Source organism: Gallus gallus, chromosome 5 (assembly GCF_016699485.2).
Source record: "Gallus gallus isolate bGalGal1 chromosome 5, bGalGal1.mat.broiler.GRCg7b, whole genome shotgun sequence".
NCBI classification, from domain to species: Eukaryota; Metazoa; Chordata; class Aves; order Galliformes; family Phasianidae; genus Gallus; species Gallus gallus.
In genome coordinates this window covers 54,760,815-54,772,908 of record NC_052536.1, presented here as the reverse complement: position 1 = coordinate 54,772,908, position 12,094 = coordinate 54,760,815, and the positions used below count along the sequence as shown (strand labels likewise).

The window sequence follows — 12,094 nt, the reverse complement described above, 5'->3', positions numbered from 1 at the left end:
GGAAGTCAACTTTGAATATGGCAACGTAGTCGATGAACACCTTTGTTTAGGACAGATCCTTCTTTTTAGTAATGCATATGCAGTTTCTTCTCTCTGTCTTGGTCAGTTTAGTCTAACTAATTACTAACTTCACTCACCTCTCTAACTGTTCCTTTGTCTGTCTGTCTTTTGTTTAATGAGCTCTGGTGGATGAACTTAAAGAATGGCTTTCTACAGTGTCAGCTCTGAGTCTGACTAATTGCAGTGACATTTTCTCATCAGCACTGCCAATTAAAAATGCATCTCTAATTTGCTTGTTGGCTTTCCCATAGCTACAGACTACTCAGTCTGTCCACACAAGAAGCTAATAAATTTCTCTGCAGATTCTGGCAAGCAGTGTGCAGGCACACATACCTCCCTGTGTATCAGAGAAGAATTTTCTCATCGATGTTGTGAGAGTATTGCCTTAAAATGAGTCTGTGCACGTGTGTGTATTTATATTCAGCCTGTTTGTTCTCCTGCATAGAAGAAAGCTAACAGTTTTCTCTTAAACCAGAGAACTGCCCACACAAACCTACTTAAAATCAAAACTTTTTATCTAACATGCAGTAGCTTTTAGGTGCTTCCACTGCTGTGAGATCTGACAGTTGACTATGGACATATCTGTAACATTGAAGACCTCTGTGCCAAAATATAACTCAGGTTCTTGCCACGCTGGGACACAGCTAACAAAATGAGTGATGTTCTTCACCTGTGATTATTTTCAGTCCAGTACTGATCAATGTAAATCTTGTTTTCAGATCCAATGAGATGACAGTTTTAGCTACCTTTATTCATTGCTAGTTGAGACTCGAGTTTGTGTGCTTTAAGGGTTAATGCAGTTTTTAAACCTGCTGTTCTGATGTTGCTGTTTTATGTAGGATTCTGACAGTAGTGTTGGGGAGCTCAGTGAAGGTCAAAGACCCAGGCTGACCAGAGCAGCAGAGAGAATCCTCATGGGACACCCAGTAGATATAGACCATGCAACTGCTCGAGCTTCTGAGGACAGACCGTACCAGGGTTCACGTTCTCCATCACCAGGGCAGCTTACCCACCCTGCAGGTACAATTGGACTGTTATTTATTCTCTGAGATATTTACATGGATTCTGAGGTCTGAAGATTCCTGTAAGAGCATCTGAAGTAATTTTAGAGAGTGTGCTCAAATACAGTATTAAAAACTTAACAGCAATTGCTGTGGGGAGAGGATTAGCATTTTTATTCAGAGAATTGGATTGGTTTAAATCAAGATTTGCCTTCGCTCTTCTCAGTCTGTACCAGTCTACAATTGGAAAGAAATATCAGACTAAGTACTCGCCTATAAGAAAGTTGACTAGCAAAATATGTATTTTATTCTCTGAAGTCAAATTCAGATCTCAAAAACACTTAGTTTGAGCATGCTTGAAGTTGCTCTTTGTAGGGTAGATGTTAACTCTGGCAGGTCAAGTGATTTCCCTCTGTCCTGTCACATAACACTCCTCCTCACTGCTTTTGTCACACCATCAGGGTGATATTGCAGTGTGTCATAACCTGTAATAAATTTAAATTTGTAGCATTCCTATTTACAGTATAGAAATTCTTTTATTCACAGAGAGGTAACTGAAGCAGGCATAGTAGATTGTTCAAGGTAGCATGGAGATACTGTGCTGTGATAAAGCAGGGAAAGTAATTCATGTATTTTCAGTTGAAACTAGTGCTAATAAGCAGTGGTTCATCCTTCCTCTCCTTTATCTTTCTATCCTGGATTCTGCATTGTAATCTGAAAATACCTGGAATATTCTGTACTTGCTTAGTTAACCTGCTGCAAGCCTGTAGAAACAGTGCTGTTGAATATGGATTTACAAACAATTAAACTAAACTGAAATCATTATTAAGCTGTAATAGCACAGATGTGATTGTACTGATGCATCAAAAGCTGCTTAAAGTGAATCATCCAAACAGTTGTTTTTCTTCTCCTTTAATTTCCACATCTATGAATTTGACAAGAGAAGTGTACCTCACACTATGAACCCTTAACGAGTAGGAAATAGATTGAAATCGAATGTGTTGAACAAATAGCAAACATGATATCAGAGCTGTAAGAGGATTTGTTTAGCATTGAATGGATTCACATATTCTGTTTATACGTAGTATTAAGCTAGCTGCTACCTGATATTTTGGGACAGCTACATCACTGTCAGCCTGGAAAATATATTCTGAAATGTTATACACTGCCAAACTTTTAGCTGAAAGTAGTTTGTTGAATGCTTTTTGAAGATTTATTACATGGTACTCCTTGGAAAAAGATGAGGTGATGCTGCCATCCCCTTCTCCAAGTCACCTGTTTAATAATGGCAGAGTACAGTCATTGGTAGTGATCAAAATCAACCTGCTGTGATTCTCTGATGGTGCTTAGGATTGTATGGATAGCTGGCAGACACCAATAGACAGCTGTCTATGGGAGATATTTCTTTCTCATCTGGATTGTTCACAGCTACATCTGGCATAACATGTTTATATCTATGCACTGTGTATTTGTTTTATTTAATAGCTAGGTAATTTACTTCAGCCTGCCCACTGTCTGTCCTGTAAAATTTTGTTTAAAGTCGATGCTGTGTAAGAAATAATTGATCCTTAATGGGAGCAGGGGAAGATCTGTGATTATTTCCACTTTTCTTCCACATCTTCTACATCTGCCCTCTGGTTTGCATGATTCCATGTCCTTCAGTCTAACACAAGTCAGGACTAGGAAGTATATCCTGATAGCCACAGTGAGAGTCCAACATTTTATTTCAGAATGATGTTTAGGGATAAAATGAAGTTATTGTTATACCAGTGGGTATAAGAGTTCACATTTTTCACCGGTGTCTCTGTGCATGTAACCTTTTAGTGGATTTCTCTGTCAGAATGAGTCACTTGCTGATACATCTTGCAGGAATGCTGGGGATTTTGTGTGTATCATCGTCTTCAATTTCATGACTTTTTAATTATGGTAACTTAATGCCAATTTGGGGGATGTTTAAAGTGTTGTGTACTTAGGTGTATAACAGCATCTCGATGGTCAGTCTTTCCTTTGTAAATCTTCGTTTTCAGTGCTTGAAGTTATGGATATGAAAACGAACACGCGAATGAAATGTGACACATAGCCTTAAAGTGAACAATAGTTACAGTTACTTAAGCAGTAATTGTAGTTAGTTAGGCTTAACGTTCCTTTTTTGGCTCTGTATGATAGCAGAAGGCTAAAATTAGTTCATGATCTGTCAGTCTATTTTTCATAAAGATGCTTTACACGCTTTCAGACTGCAAAAAAAATGGTAAGTGCTGGATTATGCAGCACATTATCAGTTGAAGATAGAGTATATACAGGTTTCATGAAGAATAGTGAAACATTTTCACAAAGTCACCTTTACACTCTCTTCCCCATACGTGTGGCAAAGTTCATTGAGCATATCATGGTTATGGCCGTGTTAGAACAGATGACAAATCTTTTTTTCCTCTTTCTTTTTCAATCTCAGCAGAAATTCTTGGAGATGCCGATACAAGCCATGGTCCGATGCTTGTGGCTGAACTGGAATCACAACCCATTTCAAACCCTGTTCTGCAAGCTGCCCAACCAAGCTGCAGAGTGGCATCTCTCCCAAAGGGTCCCTCTCAGGTAAACTCAAGGAAGCTTTTCTGTCACTGGTCGGAAAGTGCAAAACAGCCTAGGAAAATAAATTTTCATGTTTAATTTGAAGCCTGTCACAGAACTGATGTGTTTGAAGTGACACATTCAGCTGTGAAGCTGAAGTCAAAAGTATGCGTGTGTAATAAAAAATGATTCTGTGGTTTTTACTGCATCAGAATCCAACAATTTACTTTCTGTTAGGCTCAGACCCGCTTTTACCTTTTCGTTACCTCCTCTCTGCTTTGCAAGTCTCTCAAGACCTAATGGTATACAAACTCAGTTAAGGTGGGGTATTCCAATGGTACAGTACTTCAATTACAGAAAAATAATGTGGGAAATACATGGGAAAGAAAGTAATAGTAAAGGTTTGGTCCTTCTCATTGTAAACCAGTGATTTAGCATTTCAGGAGCTTTGCTGTCATAGCAGGGGGAGGATTGGAAAGGCAGTAATGACGATGTACTTTACAATACTGGAAGGTAGAGAAAGATTCTGTTGATCTCTGCTTGAGACCTATAGAGTTAATCCTTTGCTACTTATTAATGTGAGCTGTTACCTAGAGATGATGATTTTCTTGCTAACTGAATGTAGATTTAAATAGCATGTGGCAAAAGCCAAAAATGATGTGGCAGATTGCTCTCAAATATATTAAGCTTCACAGCGTGCTTAGAAGTAATAATACACTTACTATAGTTGATATGTTTATGGATGCATTCTGTCCATCCCTGATGGGATGACATAGTCTATATTCTAGACATAGTATATATTCTATACTTAAAACAGACAGAAGTATCTTATATTTAACACTTCCTGGTTTTATGTTTTTGAGTCTTGATCTGCATTGTGCCATTGGTTTCCAAGCAGTTCTTAAATATGTCATCTGATGTGATGTGTTGCATCTTCAAAGAGGATTTGACATGGTGTATGATCTACACTTTAAGATCACCAGAACATATTATTTTTTTGAATAATTGTTCACAGGCAAGACTGGATTCTCTTAAGCAGCACTGTCTGCTGGGGTGAAGTTTGTATCCTTGTTATCCTTTTGCTAGCCAAAAATAACAGGCACAGAGTGTGAGGAGTATGTTTCCTTCTTTTTAGTACCAGATAAGGATACCAGTGATATCTGCTTCTCATACATTGAAGAATTAGCTGATGTGATGGATTTTTGTTTTCCTGGGTACAGTCAAATGGTAAAGTACCATGTGTAAGAAGACCCACGTTGCATAGTCAAACCTGTGCAAGAAATGTAAGGTGATCTGACCTCGTCTCTTTCATTGAGAAGAAAATGTACATACATTTGTATATTATCTCATCTTCAGAAACTTCGTTTTGCATCTGACCCCTCGGGGTGTTGTGTTTTTTCTTGCCTGCTGGCATAGAAAACCCACCCTCCCTCCAAACCAAGCAAACAAATCCACAGTTTGTGTGTGGTTTTGCTGGTCTTGTTCTCTCCCAAATAAAATATTCTCTTCCTAGATGTGGGTGTTCCTGATAAAAGGCTCTAACTCACATTTTCTCATGGGTTAGATTTTTAGCTTTTCTATGATGTGTACACCTAGAATTGATAACCAGAGTAAACATCTGCCCTGTGTGGGGCAAAACGATGCTCTGTGAGAACTTCACTAGATTTGTGCATCCTTCTCTATCCTAAGCAGTATAAAAGCTTGTTTCAGCATCACTTATATACCACATAACAGTGATGAACCTCTTGCCTGGTTTCTCTTAGGGATGACTTCTGTATCAGATCAATGACTGGATCTGCTTTGTCGTCTGCCTGTAAGAAATGGGTTTGTTTTTCATCTCTAGGCAGTGGCTTACTTTTTTTTTTTATTTATTTTGAAATAAAACTGTATTAGCTACATATGAAGCAAGAAGAGGATCTATTTAGGAACAAAACTAGGTTTTTCATGATGTTTGTGATTGGCTTCAGAAAATATGTATTTCAGATGCCATCCAAGTGTTGTGGGCAGCACTGTGGAGCTGCCATACACTTGTCACTTCTTTGCTACCTGTCACAGGTGTCTGGGTCAGGTTCTGACCAACAGAAAGAGCATTATATATTCATGTGGGACAGCAATGCCTTTCAGTCATGAAGAGTGAAATCTACATGGTCACTCCAAAATAAATGGCTTAAGTCACACAGGAATTTTCTTATCAACCCAAATTCCTTGGCTGCTCCTCCATTCTGGTGCTGGACTTTTGTGAGATTTATGTGTGCTTTTAGCCACTGTTAGACAGGATGTCAGACTAAATGCATCATCAGTTTGACCCCTTCTGGCCATTCTTTTGTAACGTTACAGGAATTAACTGCTGTTTGTGGCCACGTTACCCCTACACTCATGCTCTGAGAAGCAACAGAATGACTAAGATGAAAATGGGCTCTTCCTGTTCTAGATAAATCATTTTGCCCTCGTGGGAGGGACACGAGGATTGGAAATAATATTTGTATGGCTAAACATTTCAAAAATGATAAACCTAAATCATTGCAAGTCCCCAGTTAGTTGTTAGAAAGTCAATTGCAAAATGCTTTCATAACTTTTTAATGTAAGTAGAGATGTTTTTATACAAGCTACGTGTTTTGAGTGGGATTATAACTTTGGTATTCTCATTAGCCTTCATTTTTAGTATTTCAAAATAAATAGTTTTGTTTTTTTAACATTCCAGGAATTCATAATTGTAGGTTATGAATCTCTCAACTTCTACTTGCACCTCAGCTCAGTTTAAATGTTTTTAAAACAAAACAAACATTAAACTAAAACAAAACCACTTCAAATGGACACTTGTGAGTATATTTTAATATCTACATCTAATGTTCTGTAACACTGGTGGCCTTCAATCACATTTCCACGAGACTTTAAGGTGGACCTTCCTGCCTACAGACAATGATGTTTTCTTCCCTTGTCTGCCTTAAATTGTGTGCAAAGGAGATCGTGGTGTGTAGAGATAGCTGAGTCCATGCCAAACCAAACTGCATATAGTGCCTTGAAGAGATGCTAGCTTGATCTCAGACACACGTATATTCATAGAATCATAGAATGGCCTGGGTTGAAAAGGACCATAATGATCATCGAGTTTCAACCCCCTGCTATGTGCAGGGTTGCCAACCACCAGACCAAGCTGCCTAGAGCCACATCCATAAATATTCATTTTTATTAACTTCAGCTCACCCCTGTGCTGCTGAGGCTGTGTTTGTGCTTGTTACAGAGATTACACGCTATCCACTAACGTAGGATTCTCCAAGTTTTGTGCACTGAGGAGTGTAAACGTGTTCATGCAACCAGCGAGGAACAGAGAGTGACCAAATGCTTTTTCTTTTTGTCCCTTCTGATTACTGCAACTCTGGCTTAGATGGTCATTAAGTACATGACAACCAGTATCATTACTGCTGATATTCCCCTTATCATAGGAGATAGGTTTTGGCTGAAAGGAATGGAAAGCCTTGATTGCACGGTTGACATCATGCTTATTGTTTGCCAGACAAATATTTTCTTATTTTCATCTATGTTATTGGCTGTCTCTCTCACTTGTGGCTTATACTATGGAAAGTTTCTATTATGGAACTGAAGTATACTTTCCTTTTCTTCCTTTTTAGCTTTTGGGGAGAAAAATACCACTAGTACTTGATCATCAGGCCTTCAAGATAATACCCATGCTGTTGCTTCTCAGAAGTCAAACAGCAACTCTGTCCTATCCAAAGGATCCAAGTGCTCAATCCAATATGCAGAAACTTATGGTCTTTCTCATGTTCACCCTTCTTTAAGAGTCTTCATTTAAAAACTCATATTAATCTCTAATATCAGCAGAATAACTGATGAGATCAATTTTGACTGTCCTAAAGAACACTTAAGTCTTCTAAGCCTCTATGCACCGTTCTTTGTCTCACAGCCTCAGTCTCTGCAAAGAACATGACCTCTATCCCAGCCAAAATCAGGGCAACTTTCTTTGTATTTTTCATGTTTCCTGTGTGTGTGTAATGGAATGTTTTTGAGATGCAGTTTCTGTTCCAGATACATAACACATAAGAACCAAGCATATTTGACCAGTGTGATTTTTCCTTCTTGGCACATACAGTGTTTGTTGCTGTTTTCCCATGGGCATTGTTGCAGACATATTCCCTCAAAAGAATGTAAGGAAGACAGTAAAGCAATTTTAAAAACAGTGTCAAAGAAGCATATTTTATACTTGACACGTGTTTTGCAGCCATGCACTGAAATCTTTAGTTTTCTGTTCCCTTTCAACTTCCCCTTTTTATCCAGTAGGTTAATACCCATAGACAAGTCTTGGGTGAGGAAGAAAGCCAGAGAAATCCTAAGTTCTTTCTGCCACATTCTTTGAGTAGGAGTTAAAGGACTCTCCTATGTCTGCAGGTCTAAATGGCACTTTGCCATCATTTTTCTGGAGAAATTAGAGTTGCAGTCTGCTAATTCAGATCTGAATTCTTTTGAAGCTGAAAGGAAGTAGAACAAGTGCATAACCTTTAATGAATCTTTAAAAACCTCTTTGGATGTTTCTTAAAGCTCTGCATAATTTTACAATGCTTTTAAATAAAAAGTCGGTTTTCTAATATGATTTTAATGTGTGTTATATAGGAAGAAAGCCAAGGAGATGCACGAGTTGTGCGACCCCGAGTTGTTCATGTGAGAAGGAAGTCTGAAGAGATGCAAGAAGAAGGTAAATTGTCCATAAGCAAACGTAGTTCTTTCAGTTAAGCACATCACTTTCAAGTGTTGTCATATACTTGTGTAATGAAGATCTGATGTTTGAAAAGTTGTTTTTATTACTATGAAATTCCCAAATTTCTACAGGTTCGTATTCAGTGTATGCAATTCCGTATTCGTAATTTTGGTAATTGCTGGGGTGCTCTGAAAAGGTTGGAAAGGCAGCTGTGTGTAATGTCATCAGTGGATGCCCCATCCCTGGAGGTGTTCAAGGCCAGGTTGGATCCCCAAGACCATGGGCAGTTTGGTCTGGTATTAAATGGGGAGGTTGGTGGCCCTGCCTGCAACAGGGGGGTTGGAGCTTCATGATCCTTGAGGTCCCTTCCAACCCAAGCCCAACCCAACCCAAGTGATTCTATGAATACTTGACATTGTCTTTATTTAAACTTGTGTTTGCCAAGAGCTTTACAATGCGCATATGATGCCGTCACCTGAATCGTTAATTGCTGTTCATTAAACAAAGTACTCATAATGCAGTGATAGATGGCAGCAGTTCATATGTGTGAGAAAATGCAGGGGTACTGGAGGCAAACTGATAGAGAGTGCAAAGTGTTAGGGTCATGCAAATGTGGCAAAAATAGATAATTTCAGTGTTAAAATGGCCTGATTTAAAATGAGTTTCAAGCTAGCATGTAACAGATAGTGACTTTCTTTTCTGAGGGATGCTATTATCTATGCATAACCCTTCTATTTCTAGAGATTATTTGACAGTGTTTGTTAAAAGTATTAATGACATTACATGAGAATGTTTCTTGCTTATTGTAGTTCGAGGCAGTGGTGGAATAGCATGAACTGTGCATACGTCTGCAATGCTTCATTATTTTAGCAGATAATAAGCTTGTGGAGGTGGTAAAAGGAGATGTAGCAATTTTAATCTTAAGTGCTAAGAGCAGGAATCTAAAAACCTGCAGGTCTGCTACACGTGCAATTATAATTACTTCATCCTTGTATACACAAATTCTTCCTGCAAGCCCTTGTAAAGTCATTCTTTGAACTTCTTCCATTTAGTTTTTTGGTCTTTTTTTTTTTTAAGCATCCAATAATTCTGATGGAATTGTTATGCTTCGACTGTTTATAAGTGGGAAGAAAAGCCCTCAGCCAATGTTATGGTCGTGGGACTTGGAACCTAATTGCAAAACCATGGATTACATATAAAGAAGAAGGATATGAGTAATGTAAAACTTAGCTTCTATGCACAGCTAGTAGGAAGGCTCCCAGAACTGCAGTGGCACACCTTAATGTGTGTATATGGGACATTTATAAGTATATGTTTTTAAGCTAGTGGGCAAAGAAATATTTTATTTAGTAAATAAGAGAGTTAATCTCCATTCTTTTTTTTTTAAATATTGATGGAAAATGTTACAATGACTTTTTCTAATAGGAAGAACTATGCTTTCCCTCAGCCTCTCAGAAATTCAGAATTGTTGAGGAAAGTGAATTTCCCATATACCTCTAAATTACAGAAAAGGAAATTGTGTATCACGTCTGCCTTCCTGGATGAGCTCCTTTCCCAGCTCCAAAAGCAGCCTTCCTTGCTAGTGGTTACACTTATGTCTTCCTTTTTTCTTCCTCCCCACCCCTTCCTATTAAGCATCAGAGAGGAGGAGGAGGGGTTGGGTGGTTTTCTTAAACACGGTACTTCGTGCCTTTACACGTCAGCTTTGGCTTAAAGCCCTACCAAGGCAGCACCTCTGGTCTGTATCTTTGAGTAGAGCATTGGAGACAGGTGGAAGTGGGATAAAATATTTTTGTCACATCTGTTACTTTCCAAAATACTTATCTTTAAGAAATAATAAAGAAGATTACCTGTACTATAAATAATAGGAAGTATTTGCTCCCAGACCAAGTATAGCTGTCAGATGAAAGCATTTAACCACAGGATGGCAGTAGTCAATTTTCTTTGCAAGGAACACACCGTAGAAGTTGATTTATATACAAGGATAATTTAAATCTCGTTTATAATATACATATTTAATGAGCCAATAAAAATCTAGAGGATTTGCAAATGGAAACAACTGTCTGTCAGTTGCAAGCACAGAAGGTCTTGCCTGTGTAATCTTTACCACATTGAACTTAATCAGTCAAAAAGTTGAGGGTAAAATTAATAAGAATCATTTGAAAGAAAAAAGAAAACTTGCAACTTGATAAGTATACATGGGTTTAAGTAAACACAACATCTTAAAATTAAGCACATCTGTTACTGTAAGATCAAAGCCCCCTGTTTGCTAAGCTTCATGTCAAACAGTTGCCTTTACTGAGATAGCAAGGGACAATGAGTATTTGCTTGTGAATGGAGAAGCGTTCCAGAGGCAGAATCATTTGGGTCTTTTTTAAAGTTTAAAGGGTAAGTGGTCATATAATTATTTGAGTTCAGAAAATCCAGGGCCCTGAGATGAAGTGTGAATTCAGAGCGTGTTAAGAGAATTTGTTGTGGACTTAAAAATTTGTTTTACATAACTGATAAATATGTGATGAGATCTGATTTATCTTCTGCGTGTGGTCACAAGTACATGCACAACAGAACTTTCTTCTGTTGTTCAAGAATGTTCTGTGGTCTACAGCAAGCATGTGTTTCTACTGAAAGAACGTTGATTGATGTCCTTTAATGAAAGCTGAAGTTCAGTAGGACTGTTACAATATCATGCCTGAAAGGGTAATGTCTCCTGAAAGTTACAATTGAAAATAAAGCCAGAATGCATTATTAATTGAAATGTGTGCCTTCTCTAGACATAGTGGAGACAGTGGTTTGCAAACATATACTTGTAGCATATAATATACGTGCATATGTATTTCTGGCTTTATAATAACCTTTAATCTTTATACCAGTCTTTCATATATCTTCATGAATTTAATATGATAATAATTGTCGTGGTTAGTAAATGCACATATTTCCAGAAGACAAGCATTTTTCGGGTTTGCATTAACATAATTGAGAATTCTTAAATTAAAATGAAAGAACAGGTGGCAATGCTTGGCTGCAGAGCATTCCAAAACTTTAATTTGAGCAGCTCAGAACGAAGAGGTAGCTGTTTCTTAATAATTTTTCTCCAGCACAGGCACAAAATGTGATCTACAGAGCATAACTTCATGATAATAATTCCTTTTTATCTCCAGCTAGTGAGTTATACTCAGGCAGCCATAAGTACATGGGAAGGTAATACTGGAAGAGAAAGCAATTGGCTTTGTTGTCACAGAGGGATTGCACAACTGCTGTGGGAGGAGACGATCCGTGCAATAAAGGAATAAGAGGGCAAGAAGTCATTAAACAATTGATATAAAAACAAACAAATCAACAAACAACCTTCCAGAGTCCCTGCTCGGTTCTAAACGTGGGCTTCTACTTTGTTCACACTGCCATTGTGCTGCACTGAAAATAGTCATATTGAAAACACAGGTATAACTGAACAGTTTGTTGTCTCTCTTCTTCGGCCTGAAGTTGCTTTGAGTTAGATTTGGGGTTATTTCTTCTTAAAACTACTGTGGCGTGAGGCAGATCTCCAACAAATGCTTCAAGAGGAAGGAAGAAGATAAGGCCAAAGGTCTTCATTTTTTTTCTTGGAGCTGGAACTGTTTTGGTCAAACTCATAACAACTGTTCTACTGAAAGTTTCCTTTCTCTTTAATACCCCGATGATTCTTCTTTTGGACTGAAAATCTCTCAAGGTTTTTGCAAAAGGATGTCCAAACCACCCTGAAAATAGCAGCTAGTGAAGC

At 38.1% G+C, this 12,094-nt stretch overlaps 1 protein-coding gene across 7 annotated transcripts in view; it reads left to right on the top strand.

The window, feature by feature from the left end:
- TA3 (TALPID3) overlaps positions 1-12,094 on the top strand; it is a 64,372-nt gene that overhangs the window by 32,752 nt on the left and 19,526 nt on the right. For 5 of the 7 annotated variants that reach the window (XM_015287504.4, XM_040701077.2, XM_040701080.2 and 2 more), the window contains exons 27-29: positions 900-1,080; positions 3,511-3,650; positions 8,253-8,334. In XM_015287504.4, coding sequence (XP_015142990.2) covers positions 900-1,080; positions 3,511-3,650; positions 8,253-8,334 — 403 coding nt within the window. The remainder of the gene's footprint in view (positions 1-899; positions 1,081-3,510; positions 3,651-8,252; positions 8,335-12,094) is intronic. The other 2 variants (NM_001040707.2, XM_040701078.2) reach the window with 1 other exon arrangement.